We start from the raw sequence: 22,295 nt of genomic DNA, 5'->3' as shown, positions 1-22,295 counted from the left end.
CTCGATCTGATATGTTGTATTTATATTTTTAAAAGTTCACAATTAGAATACGCGGTTTAATTAATTTCTTCCATGAAAATGAATACTTCGGTTTTGCGTTTTTATTACAAAAAAAAAAGAAAGAAATGTTACAAAAAGATTATTTTTTAAAAAAGGAAAATATATACTTTAGCTAAAATAGATTACACATAAATAAATCTACAAACTAATGTAGCTTGATATTATATGTTATCAGATTATAAAGTAAATCTAATAGATCAATTTTATAAAATCATATCAGTCTGTAAGTTTACTTTATGTAATCTTCATGTCTGTAGCAATTATTTTTTAAAAAATGTATACACAATGAATATTAGGCACGTTAGGGATGCAAATTAATTGGATGGAAAATGAAAATGTGTACTAAAAAGGAGAATTTCAAACATTCAAACAAGCTGGAATTCAGCAACCTACTAAAAACTGAGGGTTTTAGAAGCAGTTTGGGAAAAGAAAAATGATATTTGCAGTCGTGGTTGTGTAAGCAGTATGCAGTCGTTTTGAAAAAAATGAATTAATATGGGACCCACATGAAAAAAACTAACTTTTTAATTATAGACTCCACTCTTTTTCAAAGCCATTGCGCGGCGTTTGCAATTCCACGACTGTATGTAACATTACTCTTAAAAACAAATCATTTCTTCAATAAGTAATTGTCTGAACTTGAACGTCTTAAGTGAGAGAGACACGTGAAGTGGGTCTCACATCATTTATTGCTATGTACGTCTTTGTATAATTTAAAAAAAAAATGAAATGAACAATAAATATTATAGAGCTCATTTTATAGATTTGTTTTTCTGATCCCATGCACCTATAAAAATTCTCAAATTCGGACAATAATTTGGCTCTCCATTTTATTTTTTTCTTAGGCAATGTCTTCACATACCATCCTCCATTAATCCACCTGAAACAAGAAAAGAAAAGAAATTAACTCGTAAATTCAATTTTTTTTATATAAAAAAGACACTAATTCATTGGGTTTTAGTGTGTCATGATCAACTTACTCGTTTGAATATTCAAGTTAGATGAATGAAGCGATCGATAGAGAAGGAAAAGAGGAGTGAATGCGATCTTGTCCCATGGTGACTGTCTAGTTTTTGCTTATCCAATAAAAGGACCCACTAAACGTGTCTCGACAGCTCAAATATTCCATAAAGTTTTCAGTTTCACGTCCGGCCATAATCATGTCGTCAGAAAATCAAATTCAGCAAGCAAGCTCTCTGCCTTTTCCTCCCGTAGAAATTTTTGTTTCTTTGGGATTGAAAGCACCAAATTCCTTATGAATTAAAGTAGAAAACAGCATATCCTTCAGCAGAAAGAACCAGAATCTCTTTGCATTCAAATTTGAGAAGAAACTTACATGGAGTTTCCTCTCGCTAAATGGGAAATTTCCTTCCATATATATATAGGAATAAAATTATTTTTCTCGACGTGTTTTGGGAATAAAATGATTTTTGTTTATGTCTGGCTTTCGTTGAATTTGATGAAATTAATCACTTTTTTCATTGTTTTTTTTTATTTTAATTTTAAATGGACTAATTAGATTAAAGTAGTTATTTTTATCTTTTCTATTTATTAAAAAATGATAATTATAATCATGAGTGCGCAAGTGCCGTATAATAATCATTTAAAAAAAATGAATAAATACTATACCCACATGAAAAGAAATTAATTTTTTAATAGTAGACTATAATCTTTTTCAAAGAGACTGTAGAGTGCTTATACTCTCTACGACTATACATAACATTAGTGTTAATAGAGACCAAATAATCATATTGACAGGTACATCCAAACAGGGGAAAATGAAAAATGCTTCCTGTTGAGGTGGCTTTGGCACCGAAATGATAATTATATCAAAAGCTTCCACCTCTATTATTCAATCCCCAAGTCCAAAAGCAAAGCAACAAAGTTTCACACAAAATGATAATAATAATATCAAGTCCAACAAAGCAGAGCAACAAAGTTTCATATCCAGGAAAAAGACTAGAAGATACATGTTCTCTCATACAAACACACCAGAACTCACCTTAATATCTTATTTTTATTTGGATACATGTTGTCGCAGAGACAAGCCGTAGCATGGTAGCAAGCTTAAGATATGCTCATTATTTATGTTGGAACGCCCGTGCATAAAAGCAAGCCCATACCGCAGTGAACGAAAACAACTAGAATGATACTCGAACACCGAGCAATGTCATAAACTGGGAAATGAACTCTGGATGCCCTGGCCATCCTGCTCCAGTTACTAAATTTCCATCGGTGAAGCAGCGATCTATCGGATCAGGTTCCAACCATGTGGCACCTGACAATACAACATTGAGCTTCACGGCTGGGTATGCAGTACATTTTCTTCCCTATTCCAACACATTGAACAAAACAAAAACGTTAACATTAAGATGTGCTAATAATATTCAAGAAAAGGGTGTAGCCATGTTTGTGGCACGGTAAAGACAACACCAAAGACAGGCAGCACCAACACATAATGGTAATTTATGCAGCACAAAGAAAATGATGCATTTTAAATCTCCCTGCAAACAGAAAATGGTCAAATTTCTCTTTTATTGTCACTGCCAAACCAGAGGAATCCTCCCTAGGCCACATGTTTCTAAATCCAGGAGGATGCTAACCCACTTCTATCTAAATGAAAGGGACAGTGAATTGAAACCAGCCCAGAAAGAAAACTCTGCACTGGATTTCAATTATGCTTCCCCCAATCCATACTAAGAGTACCACGTCTCAACAGATAGAGATTTTTTTTACAAGGATCTTAACGGATAAAGTTTCTGTCTTTCTTTATATTATTCAGTCTAAAAGCACAATTAAAATGCTTCCTACAGAATGAAAAACAAATGAAACAATATAACGTTATATCGATCTCCACATTGCCAACCTTCCTATTTTACCACCTAAGAATTAGAAGAAACATATCTACTCTGTCATATTAACTGTTGTCGAAGAGCTTGTCCAGCATTTCCTATCTATGCTACCAATTTAATAAATGTGAGACAAGAATGAACACTAATTGTTCTACAATCCACAATGTTTATGGTTAGATGGATACTGCATGAATTGATATAAGATTTCTTGTGATGAATGAATAATATGCACTCCAACTATCAAGTAGTCAGATATGTATATAATGGAAGTGCCATAGTTGGGCTTCTAAAGGATAATGCCAATCCATCAAGAAGACTACCTTTAGAACGTTTGCAGCAGCTAAAATCTGCTGACCATGGCAGATGGATGCAACTGGCTTCTTGGTCTCCATGAAGTCCTTCACCAAGGCAATGACTGAATCATCCAAAGCTAAATATGCAGGAGCTCGACCTCCAGGGATAACAAGAGCATCATACATTGAGGCTTCTAGACCTTCAAATTTAGCAGTTAGAATGAAATTATGGCCTGGCTTCTCGCTATAAGTCTGGTCGCCTTCAAAATCATGGATAGCAGTTGGGCAGGTATCACCAGCCTTCTTTTTGGGGCAAACTGCATCAACATGGCATTCTAAAGCTTGAAGTGACTGAAAAGGAACAGTCACCTCATAATCTTCCATGTAATCCTGAAATAGGAAAGAAAAAAACAACTTTAATTATTGAAATATAACTCAATCTGCAAGAGACCGATAAGTTTCAGGAGTTTGGCATGAATATAAGAAAACAAGAAGAAATAAGATGCAATGATGCTAAACAACTGTGCAGGACCAACTTTTACCTGTAACAGGAACAAAAGAACTAGACTACTAGTTCATTACCAGGAACTTCCCCAGAAATGAAAAGATTTTTATTTTAGAGCTATACAATGAAATGTTGTTTCCCAAACGTTTAATATTGACCAATTAAACATTTTTTAGATTTTAGAGGGCGAGAAAAACTAATTGATTCCCATAAAAATCATTACATGTAGCTGTCATAAATTATAAGCAGATGAACATACCTTCTCAATCCTTAAAGTAGTAATTGCAGAGTACCGTAAACAAAAACCAACTCAACTCAGACAAATAAGCCCGAATTGATGTTTGCTCCTTACCCAAGTACTAGGAATTTAACAGATTCTAAGAATGTAACATCAATCACGCACACGTAAATAATGCGTAGGTGACATTTGGAAGTAAATTCTCAAATGACTTCACTTTAAACCATTAACCTCCAAGAGACACCAAAGTGTAACAACATGGAATGGAGCCCTCGCCAAATCATTGTCTTCTTATCAGCAAGGTTTAAGACAATCATCACCTAAACTCTACCCTTTATTTTTTCTTCTATGCATATTTACAAATTTAAAGATTGGTCTTCATAATTCCTTGAATTCCCAAATACTTGAGCATAAATAAACTGAATTTTTTATGCACAAAAAAAAGTGTGTTCTAAAGATCATGGGCAGTGGGCACTGGTGCACAGTTCGGCACTTCTGTCCATTTCTATACTTCTATGTGGTATGTGCTCTACGTCTGCAACTTCAAACTATGGTCAGTATGAAGTTCAAGGGGAAACACAAAGAAAAGAAGTCAACAACCCGGGGTTCAAGATCCAATGATTTTTATAATCCGCAACTCGACCATATAAAAAAATGGAATCTTACCCCGCAAAGACACAGGATCCTTCTATCTGAGCCAGTTATGGTTCCTCCCAGTGCTTTCACAAAATGTCGGATGAACTCCGGATGCCCTCTATATGAAACTGAAGTTATGATATTACCATCAACAACACATGATGCCAAGGTTTCAGGTTCTACCCAATGAGCACCTGCAGCAATGAGTACAGGTTTCACGAAAGGGTACGCAGTGCACTTCCGACCTTTAAGTGAGCCTGCAGCTGCCAAGATTAATTGCCCATGGCAGATAGAGGCAATTGGTTTTCTGGAGTTGGAAAAGTCTCTGACCAAGTCTACAACGCTTGCATCCACTGCAAGATATTCTGGAGCCCGTCCTCCGGGTATCACCAAGCCATCATATTTGGTAGATTCAATTTCATCAAATGTAGCATTTAATGAAAAATTGTGACCTCGCGACTCAGAGAAAGTCTGCAGCCAATAAAAGTACAAAAGAACAAAGATGAGCTAGAAGTAAAAAAGGAAGCGAAAACTATATGATCAACTCCACAACAAGTTAAGAAGATCATACAGGAAGTCATAAACTATCAAACAAAGAAACGATCAAAATCAATCACGGTAGTACTACCCATAGAAGAAAAAGATTGCGCTCCTAACTCTCCAAAACTCGTATACATTAAGAATTTAAGGGCTAGTTTAAATGTTGAGATGAGATCCAAAACTCATCTGATCTCATGTCAAAGTCAAACAACACTCAAATAAATGTAAACACTTTTAATTTCAAATTCTTAACTTTTTTATCTAATCATTACTTAATTATTATCACTTTCTCTAATTTTCAAACAAAACACAAAGAACAATTAACCTTTTCAAATTTTAAAACAAAAATTATATTAAAAAATTATATTCTAATAATATTTTTAATTTAAACTTTATAATATTTTTACTCAACTTTTTCTCTTTTATCTGTCAAATTTTATAAAATATCTTAACTCAAACTATTTACTATTATTTATAAATTTTTCATCTTATCTTAACATTCAAAAGAGGCCCAAGTTTTCACCTTTATCAAGCCGCCAAAGTTAATTAAAATGAAGCCTATGATACCACTTTAGTATCAATTTGATTTGATATATTTTAAAGGCAATGCTATGATGCACACGAAATGTGCACTCCAAATATGCACACAAGTGCAAATGATCTTTTTCTTTTTCTTTCTTTTTTTTTAGTCACTTCCTTAGTCATTAAGAAAAAATTTTTAAAATTAAAATACATGAATTAGCATATTTAGGAGTCATACTAGCATTTTTTATATTTTAATTCAAGAACACAAGACATGATCGATCTATATACTAATAGTTATATCTACGTAGGATTTATATACATATAATTTATAATTGATCAGATTAATTATGCATTCAGCTACCAAATATTTCCTCCACCTAAACTTCATAGATGTTCCATGTACATAGTTCTATTAACAGTACATACGTCAAAAGTTATATACAAAGAAAATATATTTAGAAGCCATACTTTCTACGAACTCTGCTGCCTGAAAGTTTTCTATGTCAACTTTATCCTAAAAAATAATTTGTATTTTAATTTTTTTTACTGTTGGTTCCAGTACTGCACCAGCTTTGCAGCAAAACTCAGAGAGAGAGAGAGAGAGAGAGAGAGAGAGAGACCTGATGACCAGAACGCTGCTGAACAGCGGTGCGGCAGACTTCGCCGGCTTTCTTGCCGGGGCATACAGCATCCACTGAGACTCCAAACGCCAGCAACGCTTGGAAAGGAACCATTGCCTGCAATCAGAAAATAACGGTGCAAGATATTAACTAGCTAGATACAAAACTGCAAAGAAGAAAGTTACAGTACTTGAGATACAGAGAGAAATGGTAAAGGGTATGGGGGGTAATGAAGATGCCTCATAGTCTTCCATGTAATCCCCGCATAGTAGTAGAACCCTTTTCTGAGCCTTGGCACTGGCCATTGGATTCGCAGTCTTTCGAGGGAGAGACGAAGAAGTGTGCGGAGTGAAGTTTTAAATTTTTCTGGGATCGGGATGAATGAAGTTGATTATACATACATATATACATACAATATATATATAGTGTGTGTGTTTATAAGTCTTATTTATGGTTACAAAGAAATGATACATACAGATACATTTTTTTAATAGTGAATTGAAACGTACATCACTTGTGCACCTTAACATTATATTTAACATTACATATAATGATTTTTTTTTTAATTTTTTTAATAAAAAGAAGACAGACTTGGGAGTCTACTCTGCGCAAACGCCTTGGGTTTTTTTTTTTTTTCATCTTGGATTTATTTTAGGAAAAAATAATCACTCATTATTTTAATTTTTATCATCTTTTCATATGATCTCACGATATGATATTAAATAATTAAAAATTATTTATTATATTTTATTTATGAACCTATCATTTAATGTGCAGAGAGGATGATCATGAGATAATGCTATTATATTTTTTAATTTATACCATTCACTTTATTTCAAAAATACAAAAATATGAAGACTAAAATTCTAAATTTTTTCTACTTTTTATATTTGTATTTTTAATTAATTTAACAAATCAGTTGACACTGCATTATGGTATCACTTCAAGAAAATAAAATGAGTAATATAAATTAAGGGCGTAATAATATATATTATCCTTTATTTTAGAGAATATGGGGTTCGTTTCCCAAATATTGATCCGGAGAAATTACATACCTAAATTTTTCATCATATGATCTTATCAAAGCAGTGACATAAACATGATTTGACCCGACTAATTTGATCGCGTCACTTGTATTAATAAATGACAAAGGGGTGATAGGTATTGAATATTAGAGGTCACGTTACAATATTTAAGATCAATAAAAATGTTACCTTTATAAAGAAATTTTATAAAATTAAATTTTATAATAAAAAAATAATTTTATAATTTAACGTACACCAATTTATAAATTCCGTACTCTAGCATTAAAAAAAAAAAACAAAGAAGAAGTTCAATTGACACACGGTAATGAACAGAGGACACCGCCACAAGACTTTTAGGTAGCTCTCGTAACAAATTTCTTTCCAACTCCCCCCCGCCCCTACCCCCCGAAGTGCCTCCATATTCAATATTCATGTTTATTGACTAAAGTGTTCATTGACTAAAGGAGGCTTTCCATGCCATTTTCCACTACGAAATGTACGTTCAATCTTGGTTAGTATTCTTAAGTTGATAACATAAAGTAAAGACTGACCTTCAAAGTCGACAACTCGATAAAAATATTAGTACCAACTCTCAAAAATGAATAAAAAACTGCAATAAAAGAACTATCGTAGGAACCTAAAACTCCCCCACAACCCGCATGGCAAGGATTTCTTAATTAAGAAGCGCCATCAATATTCGTCTTAAGCAAGCCAAAAGGAAGGGAGATCCATTTTATCAAGAAAGGCTTTTTGGACATAACAATGAGAACAGTAATATGGAGAGAGTCCAAAGTAGAAGAATTAAATCTAGATGCAAAAGTTTTAGGTTTTAAAAGAAGGCTAAGATCTATCAACCATGCATGTTTTAACTTTGTGAACAATAGAATGAGAGTTAACCTGGATATTCTCAAAATAAGCTTTGCTCCTGGATGGTCAAATCTCCCAACAAATGAGGGCAGATAAATCACCAATGGGTAGCTCTAGTTTTCCAGTTATAATTCTCTATCCTTGTTTGCTTGTTTTTCTTGCAGGTTATCTTGTGTTAGGTTAATTGTCTTTTCTTTTGGCAATGTATTTGTTTGATTTGGATATAAAGGTTTCTTGACACTTGGGTTTGGTCTTTCTAGTCTATCTATATCCCCTATATTTCGAGTTGTAATCATAATTTTCCTCCGGCACAAGTAAGGGTAATCAATAAAATTAAAATACCATCATTTCATTTTAAAAAATATTTTTTAAAAGGACTCAATTACATATTTCGAAAGGACTAAAATAATATAAATAAGAACAGAAAAAAGCACATAATTGAGTAAAGCAATTAAGTTTACCCCCTTAGAACAAGAGGCGCCATTTCCAATTGCAACCTTCTTACGAAGTTTGGAAATGATGGAATCATAAGTAGACATAGGAATTTTGCCATAAGAGAGGGGAGCTCCAAGGTATATGTGGTGGGATACTTGTCTTCTTTAAAGCCAGTAGTAACCTCAACGGTATGCTTTCTAGCTCGGGACACATTCGTGTGCAGAGATAGACTTGTAAGGATGTAGTTAACTATTGCTATTAAGGGGGAGTTCAGTTAAGTCCTGTGAGGTTTTGTGGTCCGGACCAGACCTATTTAGTTTAGGATTTTCCCACCATGGATTGGACCGAACTCCCTAAGAACTGGGTCAATCCGGTCCGTTCAGTCCACCTTAGACTTTTTTTTTTTAATTATCTAAGGGCATTTTATTTAATACTTATATAATTATATTGTAATATATTTAATATATGTATTAGTAATACGCTAATACTATTAGTCTATTAGTATATAGTAAATTAGTAATAGTTATTAGTAATAGTTATTAACTTATTTACTATAGCTAATAATACACTAGTACTAAACTATAACTAATAACTATATGTAATAATAGTAATACTATATGTAATATACTAGTATTACCAAATCTCTTCAAACCCCACATATTTATTAATACTCTATGTAATACTATATTAAATAATAATAATACTCTTATTACTAATACTCTATGTAGTTATACTAGTACTTTATGTAGTTATATTAAATACTATATTATTAATACTATATGTAGTTATAGTAATTTAATACTAACATATTACATATTAAGTTAACTATATTAATACTATTATAAATTTATACATATATGATATATTATAATTTATACTATAACTCTTATAATATATTAATATATACTAGTACTATATATTATAGTTAATAGTTATACATTAAAGAATAAAATAATACATTGATACTAAATATATATAGTTATATACTTATAATAATTTAGTTATTATGAATTTATGATTAGTATAACTTTATAATAGTATTAGTATTAGACTATTGGTAATTTAGTATAGTTATATTATATTAGTAATATTAGTTATGTTGAATCAGTCAGTTAGTATAACTACATTCTACATTATTAGTATTAATATAAATATTAGTATTAGTTATAGCTATATAGTCTATATTAGAATTGAGAGTCTTAGACTATATAATAGACTAATAGTATTAGTATAACTGTATAGCTATATATTAGTATTGATTATAATGATTGGTATTAATTATAGATATTAATATAACTATATAAATTATAGTATAGTGATAATTATATTAATTAAATATAAGTATAGTGATAATTAAATTATATTAATTATAGTGATATGTATAGCATAGTATTAATTGTAGTGATCAGTATAACTATATAATTATATAATAGTATATTAATATTAATAGTAGACTATTAATATAGCTATATATTAGTATTAGTTATAATGATTTTGCATAACTATATTAGTATAAATATAACTACAGTCTATATTAGACTATTAATATTTTTTTATACCATATATAATTATAGAATTAATTATATACAACTATTATTTAAATAATAATTTTTTTTTTTTTAAATTTCCATTCCATCTGGTCCAGACTGAACTGATCCGGTCCAGTTCAATCCAAGATAAAAAATCCTTAAACCAGGACCGGACCGAATGAGTTCGGTCTCTTGAAAATTAGGTCCAATCCAATATGTTTCTCCAATTCGAACTAGCCGATTCTCAGTCCTAATTGCTATACTCATATGCCATGAACACTAAATAAATAACTAATTTTAAATTCTGTAATTTGCACCCCAATTGTGTTGAGGATTGTGGCCGCTTAGAAACAACATTGCAAATTCATGAGTTTACCAGATACTTGGAAACTTAAAAGCAAACCCTTCTAATTAAACACCATGGTACCACTACCTGATAATTTCTTCATTCCTTCAGAAAAAATAACAATAATTCAATTATATTTCCCTTCAAAATAATAGGGACCAAATAATCATATTGACAGATACATCCGAACAGGGGAAAATGAAAAATGCTTCCTGTTGAGGTGGCTTTGGCACCAAAATGATAATCATATCAAAAGCTTCCAGCTCTATTATTCAATCCCCAAGTTCAAAAGCAAAGCAACAAAGTTTCACACAAAATGATCATAATAATATCAAATCTTCCAGCTCTATTATTCAACCCCAAGTCCAAGAAAGCAGAGCAACAAAGTTTCATATCCAGGAAAAAGACTAGAAGATACATGTTCTCTCATACAAACACACCAGAAGTCGCTTTAATATCTTATTTTTATTTAGATACATGTCGCAGAGACAAGCCGTAGCACGGTAACAACCTTAAAATATGCTCATTATTTATGTTGGAACACCCGTGCATTAAAGCAAGCCGATAGCGCAGTGAACAAAAACAGCTAGAATGATACTCGAACACCGAGCAATGTCATAAACTGGGAAATGAACTCTGGATGCCCTGGCCATGCTGCTCCAGTTACTAAATTTCCATCAGTGAAGCAACGATCTATTGGATCAGGTTCCAACCATGTGGCACCTGACAATACAACATTGAGCTTCACGGCGGGGTATGCAGTACATTTTCTTCCCTATTCCAACACATTGAACAAACCAAAACATTAAGATGTGCTCATAATATTCAAGAGGGTGTAGCCATGTTTGTGGCACGGTAAAGACAACACGACAGACAGACAGACAGCACCAAGACATAATTCTAATTTATGCAGCACATAGAAAATGATGCATTTTAAATCTCCCAACAAACAGAAAAGTCACTGGTAAACCAGAGGAATCCTCCCTAGGCCGCATGCTTCTAAATCCAGGAAGATGCTAAGCCGCCTCTATCTAAAAGAATGGGACAGTGAACTGAAACCAGCCCAGAAAGAAAATTCTGCACTGCATTTCAATTATGTTCATCCCACCGCATACAAGAGTACCTCATGTCAACAGAAATATTTTTTTTATAAGGATCTCAACAGCTAAAGATTCTGTATTTCCTTATATTATTCAGTCTATAGACACCTCTAAAAGCACAATTAAACCTTTTCCTCCAAAATGAAAAAAAAAAAATGAAAGGTAATATCGATCTCCACATTGCTAACCTTCCTCTTTTACCACCTAAGAATAAGAAGAAATGTGCTTACTCTGTCATATTAACTGATGTCTACGAGCTTCTCCAGCATTTCCAATCTATGCTACCAATTTGATAAATGTGAGAAAAGAATGAAAATTAGTTGTTCTACAATCCACAATGCTTATGGTTACGTGGATACTACATGAATTGATAAAAGATTTCTTGTGACGAATGAATAACATGCACTCCTAATAATCAATTTGTCAATATGTATATAATGGAAGTACCATAATTTGGCTTCAAAAGGATAATGCCAATCCATCAAGAAGACTACCTTCAGAACGTTTGCAGCAGCTAAAATCTGTTGCCCATGGCAGATGGATGCAACTGGCTTCTTGGTCTCCATGAAGTCCTTCACCAAGGCAATGACTGAATCATCCAAAGCTAAATATTCAGGAGCTCGACCTCCAGGGATAACAAGAGCATCATACTTTGAGGCTTCTAGACCTTCAAATTTAGCAGTTAGAACAAAATTATGGCCTGGCTTCTCGCTATAAGTCTGGTCACCTTCAAAATCATGGATAGCAGTTGGGCAGGCATCACCAGCCTTCTTTTTGGGGCAAACTGCATCAACATGGCATTCTAAAGCTTGAAGGGACTGAAAAGGAACAGTTACCTCATAATCTTCCATGTAATCCTGAAATAGGAAGGAAAAAAACAACTTTAATTATTGAAATATAACTCAATAACTGCAAGAGACTGATAAGTTTCAGGAGTTTGGCATGACTATAAGGAAACAAGAAGAAATAAGATGCAATGATGCTCAACAACTGCGCAGGACCAAGTTTTACCTGTAACAGGAACAAAAGAACTAGTTCATTACCAGGAACCTCCCCAGAAATGAAAAGATTTTTATTTGAGAGCTACACAATTGTTTCCCAAACATTCAATATGACCAATCAAACATTTTTTAGATTTTGGAGGGCAATAACAACTACTTGATTCCCATAAAAATGATTTAATGTAGCTGTCATAAATTATAAGCAGATGAACATAACTTCCCAATCCTTAAGTAGTAATTGCAAAGTAACTTAAACAAAAACCAACTTAAACATATAAGCCCGAATTGATCTTTGCTCCTTACCAAGCACTAAGAATTTAACATATTCTAAGAATGTAACACCAATCATGTACATGTAAATACCGTGTAGGTGATTTGGAAGTAAATTCTCAAATGACTTCACTTTAAACCATTAACCTCCAAGAGACACCAAAGTGCAACATGAAATGGAGACCTCACCAAATCATTGTCTTCTTTTCAGAAAGGTTTAGGAAAATCATTGCCTAAACTCTCTACCCATTTTTTTCCTACTATGCATATTTACCAATTTAAAGATTGGCCTTCATAACAACTTGAATTCCAAAATACTTGAGCATTAATAAATTGGGGATTTGATGTACAAAAAATTAAAAAAAAAAAAAAGTGTGCTCTCAAGATCATGGGCACTAGTGCACAGTTCACCACTTCTATCCATTTCCATTTTTTTATGGTATCTGCTCTACCACTGCAACTTCAAACTATGGTCAATCAGTATTAAATTCAAGGGGAAACACAAAGAAGAGAAGTCAACAACCCCTGAAACAGATAAGACTTATCAACGGACTCTTTATCCTTTCTTTCTCCATCTAATTAAAATCTAATTAAATCGGTTTATGTTCATTATAGGATAACAACATGGTTAGAAATCCTTTATTTTTTCAACCCAATCGCTCTTTTGATTTTCCAACTCAGAGCATATAAAAAATGGAACCTACCCCACAAAGAAACAGGATCCTTCTATCTGCACCAGTTATGGTTCCTCCCAGCGCTTTCACAATATGTCGGATGAACTCAGGATGCCCTTCATATGTAGCTGCAGTTATGATATTACCATCAACAACGCATGCTGCCATGGTTTCAGGTTCTATCCAATGAGCACCTGCAGCAATGAGTACAGGTTTCACAGGAGGGTACGCAGTGCACTTCCGACCTTCAACTGAGCCTGCAGCTGCCAAGACCAGTTGCCCATGGCAGATAGAGGCAATTGGTTTTCTGGAGTTGGAAAAGTCTCTGACCAAGTCTATAACGCTTGCATCCATTGCAAGATATTCTGGAGCCCGTCCTCCGGGTATCACCAAGCCATCATATTTGGTAGATTCAATTTCATCAAATGTAGCATTTAATGCAAAATTGTGACCGCGCGATTCGGAGTAAGTCTGCAGCCAATAAAAGTGAGTTATATCTACATAGGATTTATATATATATAATTTATAATTTATCAGGTTATGGATTCAGGTACCAAATATTTCCTCCACCTAAACTTCATATATGTTCCCAGTACATAGTTCTATTAACAACACATACGTCGAAATATGGGTATGAGAGAGAGAGAGAGAGAGAGAGAGAGAGAGAGAGAGAGAGAGAGAGATAACAAAAGAAATGAGAAACCTGATGACCAGAACTCTGATGAACAGCGGTGCGGCAGACTTCGCCGGCTTTCTTGCCGGGGCATACAGCATCCACTGAGACTCCAAACGCCAGCAAAGCTTGGAAAGGAACCATTGCCTGCAATCAGAAATTAACGGTGCAAGAAATTAACAAGATACAAAACTGCAAAGAAGAAAGTTACAGTTGAGATACAGAGAGAAATGGTAAAGGGTATGGTGGGTAAAGAAGATGCCTCATAATCTTCCATGTAATCCCCGCATAGTAGCAGAACCCTTTTCTGAGCCTTGGCACCGGCCATTGGATTCACAATCTTTCGAGAGATAGACGAAGAATTGGGTGGAGTGAAGTGCCTAATTTTTCTGGGCTCCGGATGAATGAAGTTGATTATATACGTTTTTTTTTTTTTTTCCTTAATCAGAAGAAGACAGACTTGGGACTGCTCTCTGGAAACGCCCGGAATTTATTTTATCCGGATAATATGGAATTCGTTTCTCAAATTAAATGGACATATCCCACGAAGAAATGTGCGGACTGAAGTCCGAAGGATATAGCCGCACGTTGCAATTGTTCGTGTGATGTCTCTCTATGATTCGTTTCCACCACTGTAGCCAACACTTTTCGGTAGCTCCTAGAACTAGAAGCCATGTCTCTCCCACTCTTTGATTTCTTTTCCTTTTTTTATTTAATGTTGTCTACTCGGTCCGGGGCTCGGAGCTCGTAGTCTAGCTGAGCTGTTCTGAATTATTGAAAGCTGTGCGGCTTAGAGCATCTTTCTCAACAAGGTAAAATTTGTCTCATTTATATCAACTTTTGTCTCTTTTACACTATAGTAATATATTACACGACATATAAATTTAATACAAATACGATATATAATAATTGATTAAGATTTAATCTTAATAGATTTAAATTAAAATGAATAATTTGTTAAGACATAATTACTTAACAAGTTGATAACAGATTAATTCATTTTGATCCATTATAACCCATTATGATACGTTAAAAAAGTTAAAAGTTATAATTATGCCTTTATATCTAAAAGTAAAATTATTAGAATTTCAATTTCAATATTTTTATTATTTAGATTGTAATTTTGTACTTTTAATTAGCTTTATAATATTTATAAATATTATTATTTTAAAATTTATATAAAATTATGCTAAATTTAATCAGATTAAACAGGTTATTTTCGAGTCTATTCAACTCATTTACATAAAATTTAAAAACAAATTGTATTATGTCGTATTAATATATTTCTTAATATTTACTAATAGGTCAAAATGGGTTGACACGACACGACCTGTTATGTTAATGGCTCATGTTAGGGTTTGAGATTTTAACACGATAAGTTTAACGGGTCGGATTAGGATTGAGTTATATAATATAATATACATATTTTGACACGACACGAATACGACCTGTTAACACGATTTGACACCCTTATTTTATACCGGCAAAAGTTGATATAAATGATAAGTAAGATGAAGATGCATTCACACTACAATACTTTGTATATATTTTTCCGCATACTCTAATTCAGGCAAACAATTTAAGAGCAGGTTTGGAGTAAAGAAATCTCGTCTTAAATTTAAAATTTTTATCTTATTATTATAATTTTTTTAAATTTCTATATAAAATATATTAAATAATTTAATTTTTTTAAATTTCAATACGACTTTTTTAAATCTCAAAATAATAATAATATTATAAATAATATTTTAAACTTTCATCTCAAATTTAAAATTCTCATATCTACCTTCAAACCTTCCGTTAGTATTTTTTTTTTTTTCTCTCTTTCAAACTCTTAACATTTAAAAAATATAAAACATAAAAGAAATAAAAATTAATATTTTATAAGTAAAAAGCAAAAAGAAGCTAAGCCAATATGAAAAATAATTTCTACAAGTCAAAACAAACAAAGTATACACTTGGAGGGTCCAATAGCCCAAATAGCCGCTCAAAGACCCACTACTACCTATCACTCTTGAAGGATGGCCATCTGAATATGCCACTTTGGCCGCCCTAGTTATTGGGAGGGATAAGTTTTTTCTAATAGATATTCAGAATATGGAGTACAGATAACTCTAATAATTTAGGGATAAGCCTCATGGCTAAGTATCGTATGAACCTAATCTATTTATGATTTTAATCCATTAAATCTCTATGTTTATATATATGGATAACATAAAATTTTCAATGATCTGATTATATTTTTGAATTATTATCATCATTTACTGATTTAGATATCGAAATTGTCATAGACATACAGAGCCACACGTATGCTACTTGTAGGTTGACGATAACATTGAGTAGTGGAACAAATCCTTTACACCATCTTTAGTTAAATCTTAAAAAGAAAACAATTGCTATTCACTACTAATGTTCTCAATGTCTTAAAAATTTATATATTGTGACTTTTAAGTTCCTGTTTAGATTTAGAATTGATTTCAACTTATCTAATTATTATAAATTTTTTAAATTTTCACATAAAATATAACAAACAATTCAATTTTTTTAAATTTTAAAATAATAATAATATTAAAAAATAATATTTTATTCAACTTTCATCTCAACTCACTCATTATCCAAACCTTACCTAATTGTTGAATTAAGCCATTATTTAATTAAAAAAGAAAAAGAAAGAAAGAAACAGAACTAGATATAGAGGATTACGTAGACAAACTTATAGAGGATTAAGAAGCGTGGTTGCTTTTTTTTTTTTTTTTTTTAATATATATATATATATATATATATATATATATATATATATATATTTAAAGATAATACCCCATAAATTATATTAATGTATCCTCACTTATACGAAAAAAAAAAAAAAAAACCCTTAATTAACCATACGATTTGTCTTTATACAAACATGTGCTACTTCTCATCCACCATTTCCCGACTCACAACCACCCCTCTACCTCCTCGTCATAGAACTTGATTATGACTTCAACTATTCCTCTCGCTGTTGGCCTTCCTAACTCATTTAATTCCATGAATATCGATCATTTACTCATCCTGTTGACTCAAAACATCTCAATAATAATATGAATAAGATTTTTTTTTTTTATAAATATTTGGCAAAGTATAATATCGAGAATTAAAAAGCATTTTTTTCTAATTTAAATATGTAATTATTCGATTTTTTATAATATAGATCAGTATTAAGTTATAAACGGCTGTTAATGAGTGGGTAGACTATTCAATATATACCACATATGCTAGAAAATAATAATAATAATAATAATAACGTTACCATTCGTCATCAAGCTGGGATACATGCGGGTGGCTTTGATTGCATTGAATGCTCTCTCAACTACCCAGCCTCCACAGCTAAGCGAGGCTCCCTTAAATGAATACTAGTCATGGCGGAGGATCTTCAAAAAGACTCATGCTTTGCCGAGTACCCAAACATCCCAAAAGATAAGCAGAGAAAAGAGGGAAGAAAAATGTTGGAAGAGAAGACAGCTACCTCTCCTATGGAGATCATGGGGACAAGAGACGACGAGGAGGGGAGTGATAGCAGCGCCATGCGCACTGCAGAGACCTTGATGCGTTTGGTCCCCGTGGCTCTATGCATCTCTGCACTCGTGCTCATGCTCAAGGACTCTCAGACCAACGACTTCGGTTCCATTTCCTACTCCGACCTTGGAACCTTCAGGTATTCTTAAACTGGGCGTTTTTCATATATATAAATATATATATATATATATATATATATATATATTCATATGTCTGTTCATTAAAAACATGGTACGGTTAATTAACCAACTAGCAGATGAACTGAACAACTGGCAATCATGTATTGTTTTTGTTAATGTCGTGTTTTGCATATCTTAGGGTCGAGCTATCAACAACTCGAATTATTGGTCTTAAGCATGCAAACACTGAGAAAATGCAAAGAGACGGGAGCCTTGGTAGAGACTGGATAGTCTTCGATGACAAAATCAATATTGTCTTAGCATTTTGTGTGGGTGAATAGAGAATTTAGAGAGAGTTCATAGTACCTAAAGATTGCCTTTTATACCCGATCTCTAGAGTCAATTGCTTATATTCTGTGTCAGGGAGATGTGTCTCTCAATAATTTTCTTATAAGCTAAATTCCTTTAATGCGGAGTGGCTTTTGAAGTGGAGCAATCAATGTGGCATGGCTCTCTGATTAGATTATCTTGCGGGTGTACACTGTCAGGCTCTTTCTTCTCTATCTATCAGAGGATTAAGAACTCCCTGCGATTTGCGTCCACCTATCTGCTCAGGGCTACATGAGGCTAGGCTCCGTAGAGGGATGCCGAGGTGGCTTGTTCCCCCTTCTTTGCATTATTGGGGGGGGGGGGGGGGGGTCCTGCGTGTTTGAATTCGCAAGCCGACCTCTGCTCTAAGGTTGGGGTCTTCTGATGGGTTGATTGATTGCTTGTTGACCTGGGCTCTCCTCGTATTTGAGCCTACACTCTGGCCTCTGGCCCATAGGAAAAATCTTCTTACAGTTTTTATGAAGGTTTATTGTATTATCCACAAGAACGCTAACCCCTAACTGCAATGGATAGAATTATAGCTGCCAGAGGATTAACCAGGTTTTGTTAAATCAGTTTAAGCTCCACCCCCAAGTAAATGCTGGACATTACCTCTAGCAATCACATTAGTCATCATTGCTAATTTTCTGAGATGCATTTATATGGCCATGGAAGCAACGACTATAGCTATTATTGCAGATCAATTTGGTTCCCTAATTATGAGGGCAGCTAGCTCATTGCTGATTGCTATTCTTTAAGGTGGTGTATGGCAATTGCTACTGTCCAGTATATCTGTGCTTATTTCACGGCCGAAGAGAATATATTAGCATATCTGATAAATAGATTTCTCATGGAAGCCGCGCTCTCAAAAACTTGGCATAAATTTTCCTTTTTCAACAGTTAATACAAGATCATGACTTTCATTATGCAGGTATTTGGTGCACGCCAATGGAATTTGCGCAGGCTATTCCCTTCTTTCAGCCATCATTGTAGCCATGCCTCGCCCCTCCACCATGTTCCGCGCTTGGACTTTCTTCTTCCTTGACCAGGTTAGTTCATTTTCTAAATCTTACACTTAAAAAAACCATGACAAAGCAAGAACCAATATCGAGATTGGTCTGTTGATGTACCTAGGTGCTCACCTACACTATTCTAGCTGCTGGAGCTGTGTCGGTAGAGGTGTTATTTCTGGCATACAAGGGAGATACGGCCATCACCTGGAGTGCAGCTTGTGGGTCTTTTGGAGGGTTCTGTCATAAGGCCACAGCATCCGTAGTCATCACATTCGTTGTAGTGGCTTGCTATGCAATGCTTTCGCTCATTTCATCCTATAAACTTTTCAGCAAATTTGATGCACCTGTGGCCAACCCCAGCAGGGGCATCAACATTACCGCCTCTCAAGGCTGACCAGAATTGTGTTCTTCCAGTTGCATGCACGTAAGTTGATATCCTGGGCATAATATACGTGGTTGATAGCAATATTGGAAGTGCTTGGCTGTGTTCTTTGTAATCCTAGTGTTTCTGGGTATGCATTATATATGTTGCTTGCTCACATACAACTGATCCTGGGCTACTTGTGTATAAGATGTTTTCCTTTTTCTTTTTCGTCTTCCAGCTTCTAGTATATTTCTTGTTGACTTCTGAGATATATTCTGCACCAGAACCTTCAAGGGAGGTTTGATTAAAAATGATTAAACACGATATGCATTCTTGGTAGACGGAGAGATCTCACAACAATGTGATTCTTGAAGAGGCCGGGTTGTATATAAACTCTTGTGCCCAAATGAGACCATGTCATGCGGTAATGCGTCATCCCTATATGGAGAGAGTGAAGGGCTGGAGGAACGATGGCAACTTGGAACGCACTCAATTGATATTTGCTCCGAGCAGAGACGTTGAAATGCAAGCCAAGCTGAGAACTGCTTTTGGGCCAAAATGAGTTGCTCAGCCCGAGTCATCCTTCGAAACTCCTCTATCTTCTAACAACTTTTAAGCATAAACTAGGTCAACTGAATCACTGTCGCCAGCTTCATCACTGCGGAAGCAAAATTTCCTTGGGTCTTCTTTTCCTCGTTGAAGGGGAAAAAACGGACGAATAGATTGTCTTTGACCTAGATTAAAAAAAAAAATGCATACACATCTTCCATATATTTATCCACTTTTCATTATCGGGGTGAGAATATAAAAAGCAATGCTACATACAGTTGTGGAATTGCAAACACTGCGCAATCGCTTTAAAAAAGAATGGGATTCACGATTAAAAAGTTAAATTTTTTTTTTCATATGGATCTCATATTAATTTATTTTTTTCAAAACGACTGCATGCCGCTTACACAACTACGACTGTAAATATCATTTCTCGAATATAAAATATGAAGTTCAAACTTCAAGCTTTGAAAACGTCTTAAAGCTATGGCATTGCATTGGCACCTAACGTCTTGCCTAAGAAACGACCTTAAAACTATGGCCAGGAACCGACCAGGAAATAACTCATCTTAATAATTCTATGAATAGCAATTCCCAAAAACACTATCTCTCTCACCATCGGACCGAAACAATCCACAATGACAGAAATTACCATAAATACAGATGGCACCAGAAAAAATCATCCCAAAAAGGGGCTAGTTTGGGCTAAATTGTTTGCTCAAAAAGCGAATTGGGCTATAATTTCTGCAATTCAAAACTATAATTTACCAAAGTGCTTGGATGCAATTGTTCTCTGAAACCAAGTCGTGTAACAATCAATTGAAAGAATAAAACCCATAAATCACTGTAGAAAGAGAATACAAAGTCACCAACTATAAAGTCATTTAGGAAAGTAATGTAAACAGATTAGCATCAGATTCAAAGTACCAAATTGCACAAAAGAAAAGTATTAGCAAGTCCCAGCAGTCTCGTTAGTCATATGCCAGTAACTTCACAGCTACACATACAAAAGGCTAAAACCCTTCAAATTCCATCATAAGTTTCAATTATTCAAAGCCCGACATACAAAAGTTCAAATCCAAGCACAAGTACAGAAAGCAGAGGCTTATAGATCAAAGAAGAAGACTGACACCGAATGAGACAGTGGGGATAAAAAGCCCCAACAAGGCCAAGAAGCCAAATTTCCCAATGGTGAGACGCTTCTCGGGATCGCCCGTTGCATAGCCTTTGAAGTAGAAAAAGCGAGTCACGGTGTAGAGTAGACCAAGCAGAGCTGTAGCGCGAGGATGCCTCATCCCTCCCAATATCATCAGCGTGCAAAACGTGGGCATCATCTCCAGTGAGTTCTGATGTCCTCTCTGCATAAATTCATCAGTTGAATCAATAAACATATCCATTGAATCGTGGAAATTAATCCTAACGAATATAAGTAAAAGTCCAAACCTGAACACAGTTGAAGAGCTTTGCATCTTTGTTTTCAGATTCTAAAGCGTAGAGGATGGGTAATGGCACTTTGTACCTGTTGAAAATGACAACAAAACAACAAGATTCTCTCTCTTTCACTCAATTTGGAAGAACAACGTGGTGGGAAAAGAACAAAAAAAAAAAAAAGAAGATTCGAGGGTTATAGAAAAAGTACCTTCTCCGGGCCTTGCCAACTTGGCCAGCCATCCAGAAGTTGAGAGAGCAGTAGAGAACGAGAACGATGACCACATAGCCGTACTCCTTAGGCAGCACCAACTCCACTCCACCCATTTTCTCTTCGGATCCGAAGCCCAGATGACGATACTGCTTATTCACTTTTGCGTTGCCACGAAGACTTTGAGCGTTCCGAGTGGGTTTCCACGCTTCAAGTGGGGTAATTTCTAGTTGGTTCCGCAACTTCTTCTCCAAGGCAGTAGCCGAGGAATAAAACAAATAACAAGATTATATATATATATATATATATACTAGGTAGGAGTAACGTGTAAAGCACGTTTGTCTAATTTTATGAAATGATTATGTGTAAAAAATAATATATATTTTATAAAAATTATTGATGTCACTTAATAATTTAAGGCATATTGAAGAAAATAAAAAAATTAGTTCAAAATATCATATAATCCAATATATGTTTATAACATCTATAATTTTAGCA

General features: G+C 34.1%; 4 protein-coding genes across 5 annotated transcripts; 1 reads left to right on the top strand and 3 right to left on the bottom strand.

Moving 5' to 3' along the window:
* Window positions 1–1,881: 1,881 nt before the first annotated feature.
* LOC122302984 (protein DJ-1 homolog D-like) lies at window positions 1,882–6,676 on the bottom strand. Its single transcript, XM_043114492.1, has 5 exons — window positions 6,509–6,676; window positions 6,270–6,386; window positions 4,615–5,055; window positions 3,233–3,595; window positions 1,882–2,390 (listed from the first exon to the last, which is right to left on the bottom strand). Exons 1-5 carry the CDS (start codon window positions 6,572–6,574, stop codon window positions 2,202–2,204), a joined length of 1,176 nt encoding a protein of 391 aa, XP_042970426.1. The 5' UTR covers window positions 6,575–6,676; the 3' UTR covers window positions 1,882–2,201.
* Window positions 6,677–10,718: 4,042 nt separating this feature from the next.
* Window positions 10,719–14,834, bottom strand: LOC122302983 (protein DJ-1 homolog D-like). 2 transcript variants are annotated; one of them, XM_043114489.1, is made up of 5 exons: window positions 14,452–14,829; window positions 14,220–14,336; window positions 13,547–13,987; window positions 12,066–12,428; window positions 10,719–11,246 (listed from the first exon to the last, which is right to left on the bottom strand). In XM_043114489.1, exons 1-5 carry the CDS (start codon window positions 14,515–14,517, stop codon window positions 11,058–11,060), a joined length of 1,176 nt encoding a protein of 391 aa, XP_042970423.1. In that variant the 5' UTR covers window positions 14,518–14,829; the 3' UTR covers window positions 10,719–11,057. The 2 variants fall into 2 exon arrangements, with proteins under 2 accessions (XP_042970423.1, XP_042970424.1); XM_043114490.1 differs by lacking the exon at window positions 10,719–11,246 and adding an exon at window positions 11,791–11,847 and having other exon boundaries at window positions 14,452–14,834.
* Window positions 14,835–17,527: 2,693 nt separating this feature from the next.
* Window positions 17,528–19,880, top strand: LOC122302980 (CASP-like protein 2A1). The gene is made up of 3 exons (XM_043114487.1): window positions 17,528–17,883; window positions 19,164–19,281; window positions 19,367–19,880. Exons 1-3 carry the CDS (start codon window positions 17,588–17,590, stop codon window positions 19,637–19,639), a joined length of 687 nt encoding a protein of 228 aa, XP_042970421.1. The 5' UTR covers window positions 17,528–17,587; the 3' UTR covers window positions 19,640–19,880.
* A 1,225-nt stretch (window positions 19,881–21,105) lies between these two features.
* LOC122302982 (microsomal glutathione S-transferase 3-like) lies at window positions 21,106–22,065 on the bottom strand. Its single transcript, XM_043114488.1, has 3 exons — window positions 21,798–22,065; window positions 21,602–21,677; window positions 21,106–21,516 (listed from the first exon to the last, which is right to left on the bottom strand). The coding sequence occupies exons 1-3, from the start codon at window positions 21,911–21,913 to the stop codon at window positions 21,271–21,273; spliced, it is 438 nt and encodes a 145-aa protein (XP_042970422.1). The 5' UTR covers window positions 21,914–22,065; the 3' UTR covers window positions 21,106–21,270.
* Window positions 22,066–22,295: the final 230 nt, after the last annotated feature.

Source organism: Carya illinoinensis, chromosome 3 (assembly GCF_018687715.1).
Source record: "Carya illinoinensis cultivar Pawnee chromosome 3, C.illinoinensisPawnee_v1, whole genome shotgun sequence".
Taxonomy (NCBI): Eukaryota; Viridiplantae; Streptophyta; class Magnoliopsida; order Fagales; family Juglandaceae; genus Carya; species Carya illinoinensis.
Note: the sequence above shows the minus strand (reverse complement) of the source record. Positions and strands in the feature narration are given on the sequence as shown.